The 14,949-nt window shown below is 40.3% G+C and overlaps 1 protein-coding gene across 1 annotated transcript; it reads left to right on the top strand.

The window, feature by feature from the left end:
• The first annotated feature begins 12,942 nt into the window (after positions 1-12,942).
• LOC141655423 (uncharacterized) lies at positions 12,943-13,713 on the top strand. The gene has a single exon (XM_074462504.1). It carries the CDS (start codon positions 12,943-12,945, stop codon positions 13,711-13,713), a length of 771 nt encoding a protein of 256 aa, XP_074318605.1.
• The last annotated feature ends 1,236 nt before the right edge of the window (positions 13,714-14,949 follow it).

Genomic DNA, 14,949 nt, shown 5'->3' with positions numbered 1-14,949 from the left:
CACTTACGCAAAATTTACACGTCACTTAAGAGTGCATAGGATGATTGGCCACCCTCGCTTTTCTTTGGAAAATGTATTTCCCCCAAACGGGTGCCTTAAACATGTGTAACATATTTTACACGAGAACGTTAAGCATCACTGTCGGGCCAACAGGGAACAACAAGCCTAAACTAACAATAGGTTATACAAGTGGAAAGGATAACTGAGTCACGCACAAATAACACGTCACATAGGACTATAGGAGTACAAAGGATGATTGACAACCCCGCTTTTGCTGGAGAATGAATCTCCCTAAAATGGGTGCAGTAACCACGCATAGCATATTTTACATGAGAACGTTGCGCATCACTATCTGGCTAATAGTGAGCAACAAGCCTAAGCTAATAGTAGGTCATACAAACGGAAAGGGTAGCACCATAGTAAGCAGCATAAACCTAAGCGTAGCACCATAGTAAGCAGCACACATTAAGGCCATGGCTCAATCCTAAACCCATACACGTGCCCACATAATTCAATGGGTTAGAGCATATATAGCAGCCACTAAGCAGTCATACGGGATATAGATATCTGCAGCGGCCGCTTAGCTCGTGTCTCAATGCGGTGGCACTTGATTAGACCGGTACAACCACACCACAAAAGTGTTCCCTGTTAGGGATATAGCAACCCAAAAATAACGTTCATCACCTGTCTCCCCATTTGAAAGCCGATTAGAAAAACCATGGTCCGGGAAACATCTTCCACATTGCGGCATGGAACAACCAGGCCAATTTTTTTGGGAAGCGATGAGTATTATGCGTAGTGCCTACCGATATCCAAAAACAACTCTTCTTTCAGCTTATGGATGACCAAAGTAGGTTTACACTACTTCACATAGTGGCTTTTCAGAGTAATATCAGCATCATCAAGCTTATTAAAGAGACGTACGCATCACTGTTGCCGTCCTTGCAGGTTGAGGATAGGGATCATGTGAAGCCGTGATTGGCTTTAACTGTGTCGAATAAGATGCCCTTGAACATGGCTGTGAATAACTACATGGTGAACGACAAATACGAGATGGAGATACCGTTAATGGATCCTGACTACGTGAGCTGAACAATTGCTGATGACGAAGGCTACACCCCACTCTATTATGCGCTTCGGAAGGGATTAAGTCTTGTTGCTGAGAAGATATTGATGTCTCCTCTCCCTTCCACTTTTATTTTCTGCAACAAGTATAACTTCATCGGGCCAACTGATGCGTGCTTCATTTATATGTTTTATCTTGCCATTTTGCACGCATTTCTATGCCATTTTGAGTAGCGTAAGCTACTATTCTCTTTTGTTTCGGTTACTTTGGGTCGTACTATGTTTCATGTAGGTTGTTGACCCAAGTAGTGAAGAATGAGCCAAAACCCATCCCCGGGTTGCACTTTGGATACTAGTGAAGCTTGAGCTCGGAAACGATTGTCTTGGAATGCGTGATGCTGCATGGAAGTACATGAGGAAGATGCTGAATGCTGCTACTTATTGTAAAAAGCCGATCGACAGCTTGCTTTGGTCAATCGACTGGTTTTGCCCGAAGATGTGGCCGATCAACTGGTTTGTGTGGTCGATCGACCATTTTTACTTATCAGGCCGTGTTTACTTAATCAGTTAAATCAGCCTATTAGTTGTTTAGTTAATAAATCTCAGCTATTGCTATATAAAGAAAAGCGGAGAACATTATTAGGGTATCTTTCATATAGTCTTAAAACACTTTTACACGTTACTTTGCTTTGGGATTCGGATCTGAAAACTTGTAATCATTCCTCTTTCATTCGTTAATTTAATTAACCTTTCGTTCTTCAATTATTATTTTCTCTTATTCATTTTACTCTTCCTTGTCTTGCTTTTATCGTATGCTTGATTATTGTTTCCATCTTATTATCATGTTTAATTTAGTTATCATTATTGTTGTTAATTTCATTAATTCGATCATGTTCTTCGTGCTAGGATTTAGGGGATCCATGGTTGCATGACGGTATTTAATTAGGATATTAGATCTGGAATAATTGTATGTCTGAATTGTTAATCGTAGCAATTAATTCTTATTTAATTAGTTGAATGCATGCGGCTAGTTATTTAATCTGCTAGACTCCAACCTAGATCGAGAGATTGGAAAGAGTGAGATCTGCTACCAACAATAGAATACTTTAAATAGAGCGAGAGCATATTAGAAAGTTTCTAGGGTGATTAGTGGACCGAAAGGACCTTATCACTACCCTTCAGGCCATAATTAGACTAGTCTTTGACCCTACCTTTAACCGTTATTAGACCATGGTGAACCGACAATCCTAGCTTTCTTCCCTTATACTTTTAGACTCGATTTCTACACTTTATTTCTTTACTTTTTACCACTTTAGTTTAGTATTCAAACAAATCAAACCCGAGTTTTGTTACTTAGACGGATTTATAATTAGCATATTATAGAACACGTTTGTCTCCCTGTGGATACGATCCCGACTTCCTCTACTACATTAGTTTAGGCCAGTTGGTTTATCTTTGATGGGTGTGTGATTTAGCCGATCATCAACTCCTTTTCATTGTGACTCCACCGACTGCTCAGACGTATAACTCAGATGGTCTCTTATTTAATACGGGTCAAATAACATCTCATTTGGATTGATGGGACAAACTTATTACTAGTCTTGACTCTGGAGACATTTTTCTTTTGTCCTACGATTCTGTTTTACCTATTTTAAGTTAGTGCGAATATTAACTGACCTAGTACCTACCGATCTCGATCTAGATTCAATTGATCTAAATCGTAAAATCTGATCAATTTACCACAATTCTTAAAATTAATTTAGTCAAGTCTCTGCAAATAGGGTTACAATCAAATTTTGACTTAACAAGAGAACATGCAACTCATTGGTATGAGCTCTCTTACTCCAACAATAAAGCTGGGGTTCGATTCTCACCAGCGACATAAGTACGCTAATTTGAACCGAAAAAAATAATAAAAACATGAAATAACCAAATACTCACATGATGTATAACCAGAGAATGTGGTGAGGTTGATGTTCTTAAAATTTGGAGACTGGTTGGACAAGACCGATGAAAATGGATTCTCGATACTTCATCAACGGGTCGAGGATGAGGAGGCAAGACCGTGTAAGATACTTTTCGAGGGAGATGATCATGTTGCTGACGCGAAGACCAAAATCTTTAAGGAAATTATTTTTATGAAAGAAAACATGGCGTCTGACACTCCGTTGTAGTATACTCACAGGCTCCAAAAAAGTAATCGTAAGCTTTCTAACATAATTTGTATGGAATAAGTGGTAGTGATTAGTAACTTCAATTATATGTTGATTTTTCAGTTATAGTCTTTTTATACTGTAACAACATTGAACATTTAATCACCTTGATTTATATACTCCTGTATCAAATGATAGCGCATGTTATTATAACCCGTGTATTTTTTTGCATGGGTTTAAAACTATTTAAGATTAGTGGACTCTTTTTACTGTCACCGTATTGCAAATTCAATCCACAAAATCTCATTATAGATGGCACATATCCGTCTATAACTAAAGACGGGCCAAATACAATACCACATCCTCCTATATACTAAGAGAATAAACATGTTGAAAACTTTTCCCTCCAAATGCACCTTAATTAAATAAGGAAATAAACTAATCTTGACTAAAATAGCATTCTTAGTTGAAGAATGCGTCTTGTTGGCTTTCTTTCTCGTGGTGTCTAGGGTGTAACACCCCGTAAATTTGAAAAACTTTATTATATTTTAAAAGTAATATTTTAATCTATTTTAATTATATATTAATTTATTTGAAATAAAATTTATTTGATAAAATATAATCTTATTTTATTTTGAAGAAATGTAATTATTTTTTATAGTTTAGAAATGTTTAAAAGTGATTTAAACTATATTTAAACCTTTCCCTTTGATAAAATAGATTTCGGATAAAAGTCGTAAAATTGGGATTTTCCCATTTCTTACGGTCGTTGGGTAAACGAGTTTGGATATTGGGCATATGAGTACTTAATCTTTTAGTAAAATCGTGCTTAAGAATTTTAATATTCTCGGAAATCGCGTTTGACGAATATTTCTAATTACCGTCGAAGCGAACCCAAAACGTAAACAATTGACCACCCTCCCCTTGCCATTTGGACCGACCAACCCCCTCCATTTGTCCCCTCTTTCAATCTTCATTTCCTCCATTCTCAATCTATCTTCTCCTTCTCTCAAACACCAAAAACCTATCAAAATAACCTCCTTACAATCCCTAAAACCACCATAAATCCTTCATTTCTCCACCAATTTGCATAAAACTTATATATTTGGAATCCTCTCTTCAATCCTCATCTCCTAGTAAGCTTTATTTTCATTTCCTCCAATTTTGTTTTAAGACTCATCTTTTAGGGTTTTCGAATTTAAGCTTAATAATTGTGTTTTTGTTGTTCTTATAGGTGAATAATTTGAAGATGAGTTAGGTGACTCATATGTGGTTGAAGATAAAGAGTAATTTTAGGTTTTAGAAGCTTTCTCAAGTTATTACTTGTCTCTTTGCTAGCTTAAGGTAACTATTCCGAGTTACTCGACGATTTAATATCACATTAGTGTTGTTTATGATGTGTTGGATGGTTATGTGATTAATAACATGTTAACTTTAATTTTCACATGAATTGTTGTTGTTAAAGTTTGTTAAATATGTTGTTTTTCACATGTTTAAGTATTGAAACGAAATGGGTATTGTTGATTGTTGCTTGAGACGGTATTAAATTGAGCTTGAAACGGATTTTGGTAGGAAAAAGGGAAAAGGGGCGGAAAAACCGCCAAAACAGCCCGTGATGGCTCACGGCAGTCCCGGCAGGCCCGGTGGGTCCGGCCCGGACTTTGACCCGTCACTTTGGGTCGGGTCTTGGGTCTATTGTTTGATGTTTTGGGTCTTTTGTCTACGTATTTATGTATTTTGGTATTTTTAGCATGCGGGTAATCATTATTACGCGAGAATTTAATTGAATTGGATATTTTGTAAGTTGGAATATATTTCCTTATGTTGATAGTTTTTCACATGATAGAAATTGGAAATGGCATGAGAATGATATTGTGAGGAATTTTGTGATTTGGGCCAAAGTAGGCCAAGACTACGAGTGGGCAGTTGACCGAACGAGTTTGGTCAAACTAGGTTTAAACCGGTCGCCTCGATTTGACCGATGACCGTCGCGGGACTCGGGTCGAGGGTTTGTCTTTGAGGTGAGATTGATTGTTATTGGATGTTATATGTTATGCCTTGATATTTGTAATTATCATTTCACATGTTGGTTGTTGGATGCTTTGGATGCCTTATGCTTGAGTCTTGTTGCCTCTTTGCCATTTTAGCTTGTTCTCATGGATTATGGTACTGTTGGTTAGCTGGAATTTAGATTATTATTGATATTGGAGATATTGTTGGATTGTCAGCTGATATGCTCTTGCGTAGCCTTTCATATGCTAGGGTGTGTATGATCATTTGTGTGTGCAAGTTTGGACTCTTTGCTCCCCTTATGGTTAATTGGGTGTCCTACTTGTCTTGTGTTGCGTGGGCTAAAGTATTCAAGCTGGAACTAGGTCCTAGCTGAGTATTTCGGCCTTCGTCATAGATAGGCCATTATAGTCTTTGACGAGTGTATGTTTGCGGCTTAATAGCCTTTGTGTCTTAGCTTGGTGGGTTTATATCCAAGTTAGGGCATGACCTCCTGACGTACTCTTAGAAGTATGTGGTCAGCTTAAGTACTAGTCAACCCTTTGGTGGACTCCTTAGGGGTACTCATGTGTTGATATCATGGTCTTGGATGCGGTAGTTTTCCGCATGTCGCTAGGTCTGCGCAGGTTTAGGACTAGGGTGTTTACCTTACCTCGTGGTATAGACTCGAGTTACAGAGTGACTATTGACTGTACTAAGAACTTATGCCTGTCTCTAGATATATTGTCCTTTCTTGTTTGATGATTCTATGAATCATAGAAGGTGAGATGCAAGCCGGCTATGGTTGATAGAGTTTGGATTCCTGGATGTTATATGATTCACATGATAGTGTAGTATGAGTCGGTCTAGTATTCACATGCTAGGACTATGTGTTGTTATATTGTTATTCACATGATAAGCACGATTGTCTAGCATCTATATGCTAAGGCTATGTGTTATTCATATTCATATTCTTATGTTTACATGTTATATTAATTATGACATTTCGTGGCTGGGAGAACTCGGAGTTACTCCATTTTATTTGATCGTGGCTTTCGTATTTGTATAAAATGCGATTGACTGGTAGGTGATGCATATATGGGGTACATGGACGAGCTAGCGAGCAAAGTAACCTTGGGACCTAGATTGGCTTTATTTTATTGTGACCCTTAAACACTTTTTGTGTCATATATTTTTTTAGGGACATATGTCTCCCTTTTTCATATTTGGGTTGTATAACTTTGTTTCGCGACTTTAGCGATGTTTTATTTATGAGATTTATTTTAGACCTTGCATGTTTGACACCTTCCCATTTGGATATTTTTATAACAGGTGCAGGTTTTAAAAATTACAGGTTTTTACCCAAATGAACCTATTACAAACATATCCATGCAGTTTTATTCTAGAATTACGTGTTTACTTTTCCGCAATGAATGAGGGTGTCACATAGAGTTCCTAGGGTTCCGTCTAATTTTCTCTTAGAAGCTTCCTCCTTTTCGAGGCTTTTCTCACGATTTCGATCGTGAGAAGCGTCTTGTTGGCTTTCTTTCTTGTGTGTTTTTTGTTTTACTGTGCAGGGTCAGAAAATGAGCAATTCCCGGGGCTTTATTCGAAGAGACAAAGGGCCGATAGGGGATGAGGATTTGCAAGGGCAGACGATTTTCGAATGGGATGAAGAACGATATGAGAATAAAGGCAAACATCTGTTGGTCGGGAAAATATGGGCGTCTAGGGCTATCAATGTCAAGGCGGCCATTGATACGATGGTTCGACTCTGGAATCCGATGAAGCCGGTGGCTGGTAATGTTGTGGACGCGAAAGAAAAAACTTTTGTCTTTCGTTTGATCATGAACGAGATAAAGCACGAGTTCTTGCGGGGCAGCCTCATTTCGACAAATTCGTCTGGTGTTTCAATGAACCGAATTGTTCAGGTAAACTGACCAATGTTCCTTTACACCATTTTCCAATTTGGTCTAGAGTATATGACCTTCCTATTGCGGGACGATCGAATCGTACAAACGTGGAAAGAATTGGGGCAAGTTTAGGGACGTTTGTGGAAGCGGATATTGGTCCAAATTGCGAACTTGACAGGGCAATTAGGGTTCGAATTATTCATGATGTGAGACAAGCTCTCAAAACTTGTGTTCCAATTAAGATGAAAGCAGGTCGTGTGGTAAATTTCGATGTAAAGTACGAGCGACTTCCTATTTTCTGCTATGGGTGTGGTGTTATGGGTCATGGAGAAAAAGGTTGTGAACACGGTCCATATGAAGAGAGTGATCTACAGTACGGAGAGTGGCTTCACGCTTCACCATGGAAAGTCACCAAGACAGTACAAGAGGGGTCGGGGAAGGCTCGTAGGGACTTGAACGCTGTTTTTGATGCTGAGAAACGACAAGCAGAGGAGGATGACATTACAGCCATGGTCCACAAACTTCAATCAATTGCCCTAGAGTTGAAGTCGAAGAAGGGTGGTGATAAAAATAGTGCTGAGGTGAGGTGTCAGACAGAGGGACCGTTGTTGAATGATGTGGGGGAGGCCTCTGTTTCGAACTGCGAAGGGACTGTCTCTGTTTTGGAAGAGGGGGTGGGAAAGAGACTGGCCAAGGCCAGATTGTCGGGGAGCAGGTGGGGGTTGAGAAAAATGATGGAAGGGAGGGGTTGTGTACTCGGGCAGTAAGGATGGAGGTGGAGATAATGCGGGGTGAGAGAGGAGAGCCGATAATGGAGGTGGATGAAGAGAGGGTCTCTGGTGTGATGGTGAGTGGAATGGGGATACAGAATTCGAGTGAGGGACAGAAGGAATGAGAGGGGAAGAAGGAGGGGGAAGGATGTATTCGTACTTTAAGGGAGTGGAGGAGATTAGCTAGGGATGACAGTAGGGTGATAAATGCGGAGGTTTTGGGTGTTTGTTCGGGGAAGCGTAGTAAACAAGAGGCAAACAGAGGGGGTGGAGATAAGCTGTTAAAATTGAACGAAGACGGGGGCGTCTTAATACCTGAGGCGGAGGTTGAGGGCACTCAACCCCACCGGGCCCAATGAATCTCCTAAGTCTTAACTGTCGGGGCTTGGGCAACCCCGATACAGTTTCAGCCTTACGTACTTTGGTACGTAGGGAAGCCCTGACCATGAGCTTTTTATGTGAAACAAAACTTTGTGGTCGTGATATGCGGAGAGTTAGAGAGAAGTTGGAAGGATATAACGGTATTGAAGTAGATAGTATGGAACGATCGGGGGGTAGCTTTTATGTGGAAGAAGGACATAGATTGTACTTTTAGGTCGGCGTCGATGCACTATATGGATTTCCATGTTAAAGATGGGGATAAGGAGTGGAGGGTGACGGATTTCTACGGTTGGCCAGCTGTTGCGGACCGACATCTTTCTTGGGCTATGCTTCATCTTCTTGCTGGACAATCTTCATTGCCGTGGATTTGCATTGGTGATTATAATGAAGTTATTTTTTCCATTGAAATGAAGGGGGGAGTAGGGCTCAATGGCAGATGAACAATTTTCAAGCAGCTGTTGACGAGTGCGGACTCAAAGATGTTTCATGGGAAGGGTATAAGTATACTTTTGATAATGGACAAGCTAGTGACGCTAATAAACAGAGCAGACTGGATCGGGGGTTATGCACAGAATCATGGCTGGACTTGTTTTCATATGCGAAACTTTTTAACCTTGATAGGGAATTGTCTGATTCATGCACCACTAAAGCTTGTTTTCGATAGAAGGGAGATTGGTAGTCGTACGAGAAGCATATTTCGATTTGAACAAATTTGGGTTGGTGAGGAGGGTTGTGAAGAAGCGGTTGTTAGGGGTTTTGAACGTGGTAACGGAGATTTGGCACGATCTTTGGAAGCCTGTGCGAAGGAGCTCCGTGCTTGGAAAAAGATTAATATTGGCAAGATTAATTGGTCGCTCGCTTTGAAACTTAAACAACTGGCTCGGCTAAATGAGGGGTCTCGGTCTGAAGAGGAGGTTAAGAAGAGGAAAAAACTCGTGGCTGAAATTGCAACTCTCCATCGACAAGAGGAGCAATTTTGGAGGCAACGGTCAAGGGCGCTATGGCTAAAAGACGGGGATAAAAATACCAAGTTTTTTCATTCTAGGGCAGGGGAAAGGAAGAGGAAAAATTACATTAGTCGATTGGTTGATGATGCGGGGATTGTCCGAATGGGTGACGAAGAGGTGTGTCGAGGGTCGCTAACGAGTACTTCAAGGAGCTGTTTACATCGTCACAACCGACTGAATTCCAGGAGGTGCTTCACGGCATGGAGGGGCGGGTAACAAAGCAAATGAATAGAGTTCTTCGTGCTGAGTACAGTTAAGCGGAAATTATTGAGGCTCTCAATCAAATGCACCCATTAAAAGCTCCGGGTCCTAACGAGATGAACGGTCTTTTCTATCAGTCGTACTGGAACTTTATCGGGTCACACGTGGTGAGCACGGCTTTGAGTATCTTACGGGGTGAAGTCTCTCCTATTGGCCTTAATAAGACCAATATTGTTTTGATTCCGAAGAAGAAGGCGCCGGATAAAATTAGAGACTTTCGACCAATAAGTTTATGTAATGTGGCCTATAAATTGGTTTCCAAGGTGTTACCAAATCGACTAAAAATGTTTCTTGGGGATATCATCTCAGAAAATCAAAGTGCATTCACTCCAGGATGGCTAATTACGGACAATATTCTTATTGCTTTTGAGCTCTTTCATTTCATGAAGAATAGCAGGCATACAGAGGGCAATATGGCTATCAAGTTGGACATGGCTAAAGCTTATGATAGGGTTGAATGGACCTTCTTAAGACGGGTCTTGGAGATTATGGGGTTCGATTCACAATGGACCCAACGCGTCATGGAGTGCGTTTCCACAGTCACCTTCTCGGTTGATACGTGCATTTTATATAGTCTTTTTAGCCTATTTTACGCACGTATTTCTATGCTTTTATCGTAGTTTTATGCTACGAAATGCCCCGAATATGCTACTTTGGTGTATTTTGTCTTATTTGCAGGAATAGACCGGGAAGTAGTGAAATCAAGCCTTTTACCGTCCGTTTAGCATGCATTTGGAGGAAGAGATGATTTGGAGCGGGAAATATTGCTGTCTTGGGATGCGTGAAGGTGTTTCGGGAGCTAAGAGGACAAGTCAAGTCAAACTAACGAGAGTTACAAGCTGCTGAATTCAAGATCCACCTAATCGAGTAGTTTACCACTCGATCGAGTGGTTTTAGGAGAATAAATAGTCGATCGAGTGGTTTCCTTACTCGATCGACCAGTCCCTTATGTGTGTTCAGTCGATCGAGCACTCTACTTGGTCGATCGAGCTGTTTTCTGGCTGAGTTTGCTCGATCGAGTGGTTCCCTTACTCGATCGAGTGGCTTCACTGACGGGTTGGGCTTTTAAGCTTTAATTCGTTAATTAGGTTTAATCCTACTCCTATTTTCTTATAAATAGGAGTTAGGGATGTCATTTGTAATCATCCAATAATCGAGGACCCATCCAGGGACCACGTTACTCTTTCCCCTTTCTCTATACACTGTTACTTTTGTTCTTCTTCATTTCCGGATCTCTTAATTCAGTAATTATTCTATCTTTCTCTCTTTTTAATTTAATGTTTATTATTCTTATTTCCTTTATTCTTGTTTCCCTTATTTTTATGCGTAGCTAATTCCCCATAGTATGCTAGGATTAGGGAAGCCGTGGTAGCAATGTTTTAACTGTATTAAATAGATTAGTCTTGCGATAGAATTGTATTAGGCAATTTAATTGTTATCAGGTCGAATGAATGCATGCAGGAGACCAATAAATTTAGTTAACCCCGACCTAGATCGAAAGATTGGAAGGGAAGGCTTGCTTAGTTACGATAGGGTATTGCAGTGAGGGCGAAAGTTAAGTCGCATTTACACTCTAGGCGGTTTAAGGACCGAAAGGTGACGACCATAGCTCTTCTTATCAATAGTCTAATCGCCTTAATATTCCCGATAGTATAAGATCTGATAGCTGCCACGGTGGACCGACTCTTAGCATACTCCCCTCTCTCTTCTTTGTTAATTTCTCTTATTTATTTCCCTCGCTTTAGTCTTTAGTTTAGAATATCAATTCAAAACCCCACACTTTGTGTGACACCCGAGGACCGAATTAGACAGATAGATAGCAACTTAGCCTCCCTGTGGAGATCGACCCTACTTACCGCTGACTTCTGTTAGTTGTACTTAGGTATTTTATTTTTGGTGTAGAAACGACCGCATCATCGGTGCTTATTAATGGATCTCCATCGGAGGAATTTCAACCAAGTAGAGGACTACGTCAAGGTGACCCATTATCCCCGTATTTATTTCTTCTGTGTGCGGAGGCTCTATCTAATTTGGTTCGAAGGGCTGTCGAGAATGGGGCCTTACATGGTGTGCGAGTGGCGCCAGGTGCACCCTCTATTTCTCACCTCTTATTTGCAGACGATAGTATCTTTTTTGTCCGAGCAGCTATGGAGGAGGCCAATGTTATTAATGATATTCTGAGGAAGTATGAGATGGCGTCGGGTCAAATGGTGAATTTTGATAAGACTACAGTCTCCTTTAGCAAGGGTGTCCCTCGGGCTCGGAGGAATGATATTGCCGCTAGGCTTGGTGTGATCCAAGTGGAGGAACAAGCTAGATATATGGGGTTGCCGACGGTGATAGGACGGTCAAAAAGGTTATTACTGACATTATTCGGGATAAGCTTTGCAAAAGGCTACAAGGTTGGCGCGGGAAAATATTGTCGAGGGCTAGTAAGGAGGTACTTATAAAGGCGGTTGCCAATTCACTCCCTACCTATGTGATGAGTGTTTTTAAAATTCCTGCGAACTTTTGCGATGAGCTTAGATCATTAGTGTCACGCTTTTGGTGGGGACATGAGGAGAATAAACGAGGCATTCATTGGGTGGCATGGCATAAGATGACTCGGTCTAAGGGAATTGGTAGGCTGGGATTTAGAGATTTCCGACTCTTTAACCTCGCTCTTCTTGGGAAGCAGGCATGGAGATTGATAACGAGCCCTGGGAGCCTTTGGACTCGATTAATGAGAGCAAACTATTTCCCGTCATGCGATTATATGGAAGCCGTGTTAGGTACTAATCCCAGTTATACTTGGCGTAGCATTCTTGAAGCCCGTGATAGTTTGAATAGTGGATTACGACGAAGGATTGGGGACGGTGGCGATACTAGAGTATGGGGACATGCTTGGATCCCTAATACGCATACTGGTCGTGTGATTTCACCTTGCCCACTTGGGAACGAAGGGATGTTGGTCAGGGAGCTGTTAATGTCGAATGGTGAGGGTTGGGATGATGATAAGCTCAGTGCTCTTTTCTTGCCGTTTGAAAGAGAACGGATTCTAAATATCAGAGTTAGCTCTATTAGGCAGCGGGATATATGGTATTGGGGGTATGTAAAGGATGGCAACTATTCGGTTCGAAGTGCGTACAAGCGTCTAGCAGGGGATGTAGGGGATATGGCAGGCTCGTCGAATTGGGAAAGGGAGAAATGGATTTGGAATCGGCTCTGGAAAGCTTCAGTTTGGCCCCGGGTAAAGCTCTTTTTCTGGCAGCTGTGTAGTGGAGCATTGGCCACGAAAGCTAACATCGCTGCTCGAATAGGAGGTGAGTCTTCTCTTTGTTCTTTTTGTCAATCTTATGATGAGTCGAGTCTTCATTTGTTCCAGGAATGTGGGGTGGCAAAGTAGGTTTGGGAGGGGTTGGAGATGGAGGGAATGACTGAGGAAGCGATGCGTGATGTGAAAGAATGGGTCGAATGCAGATGGAAGGAGATGAGCGAGGTGGAACGGGCTAGAATGATGGTCGGGTGTTGGGCTATTTGGGAACATCGGAATAAGGTAATTTTTGATGAGGTAGTGGTGGAACCTGAGGCGGTGGTTAGGCGAGCTATAGACGTCATTGAGGAGGGGATTGGAAGCGAGGAGGGAATGAAGGTGGGAGGGCCGAGGAGGAGTGCAAGGAGTGTGGGGGAGGGAGAAAACGGGGAGGGATGGAGACCAGCTAGGGAGGGGGTTGTAAAGATAAACGTGGATGCTCGGGTGAAGGAAGAGGAGGGTGTTGCGACAGGCATCGTGTGTCGAAACCACAGGGGCGAGGTTGTATGGGGTGTAACGATGGCTCGGGAACAGTTATGGGATGTTCATATTGCCGAGGCTATCGCTATTTTGGATGGGATGGAGAAAGCTCTTCGTCGTGGTGAGGCCTGTGTCGAGATGGAAAGCGATTGCTTGGAAGTTGTAGAAGCACTCAAGCAGGGGAAGCAAGGAAGGAGCATCTTCTCACAAGTGATTGAAGACATTTTAGTTTTAAGTTCTAATTTTCAATTTATTTCCTGGTTGCATACGAGTCGTGTTAATAACAGTGTCGCACATGCGTTAGCACATGTGGTTCCTAGAGTCGTTGGTTGTACTAGGTGGGAGGTTGATTTGCCACCTTCTGCGAATGCTGCTGCTTTGTTTGATCGATCATTAATATAGTAAGGCTCTCGGGCTTTTCCTCAAAAAAAAAAATAAGGAAATAAACTAGAATTTATTATGAGCTATAAATGATATATTTATGATAGACAATCTTCTTTTACAACAAAAATGTTAAGTTGAATAACTATTACTACCAAGTACTGTTGTAAATGTAAAAAAAAATTAAAACGACAAAATTTTAATGTAATATTAATAATACAACTTATTTCAGATTTTGTAATTTTTTTTCGTAAGATGAAACTAGAGTGAATAAAAAAAACTTCAATTTATATAAACACAAATATTGAAGTCACAAAGGTGGTATATACTCCATAACTAAAAACAACCGACTACAAAATCTTACAGTATTGTTACCATTAAATAAAATGGCTTGACACGTATAAAACAAAATCATAAACTGCAATTGTTAACTTTGTAGCAAAAAAAAAATCATTAAAAAGTCGATATTGTATTTTTTAAAATGATATTATTAGCTTTGCGAGCAAAAAAATTTATTTCCTTAGAGTGAACATTTCAAATTATCTTGATTAGTTTTTAATTTCAAATTAGTTTCTCAAATCAAAATAAAAGAATGAAAAATGTTAGGTTTTTCTACATAGTACCCCTATGTTTTTGAGTTTTCTACATGATACCCCTTTATTTTTAAAAACACATGTGGTACCCCTAATTTTTACCATTAACTAATCAACATGACCCTAATGCAAAATTCCATCAATTTTTAACTAAACGCTCCGTTAACTACTGAGTTGGTGAGCCACGTATGATATGACATGGCAAATAGCTGGCCATGAGTTGCACTAACCCCATCTTTATCCCTTTTACTTTCTTTGACGGTCATTTTTATTTTCACACCTCCTTCCATCTTCTTCTTCCCCTGTTTATCTTTCTTGCCTCTTGCTCATTTACCCAAACTTGAACTAAACCCTAATTTTTATTCTTGATCATCTGTTTTTGCGAACATAGAAGGTATGATTATCTCCCTTAATTTAATTTTCATGTTTATTTACCCTAAAATCTCTCTGCCTTTGTAAATAATCAAACTTTGGTTGACCCTTACCTTAAAAGCTTAAAGTAATTGTTAATTAAGAAATATTGTACATTGAAGATTTGGTCGTTTTTAGTAGATTTACCATGCTTTTGTTTAAAATTGATTATAATGTAATTATATTTGAGTATTTATTGTTTTTTTTAGAATTTTGTGTGCAATTTTGATAATAATTTGAAAATTAAACTGTA

This window comes from Silene latifolia, chromosome 5 (assembly GCF_048544455.1).
Source record: "Silene latifolia isolate original U9 population chromosome 5, ASM4854445v1, whole genome shotgun sequence".
In the NCBI taxonomy this organism is placed as follows: domain Eukaryota; kingdom Viridiplantae; phylum Streptophyta; class Magnoliopsida; order Caryophyllales; family Caryophyllaceae; genus Silene; species Silene latifolia.
The sequence above is the reverse complement of the archived record's forward strand: the minus strand, read 5'-3'. Positions and strand labels throughout refer to the sequence as shown.

Coding starts and splice junctions, on each gene's coding strand:
- LOC141655423 (XM_074462504.1), top strand. CDS start 12,943: ATGGAGGGAATGACTGAGGAAGCGATGCGTGATGTGAAAGAATGGGTC.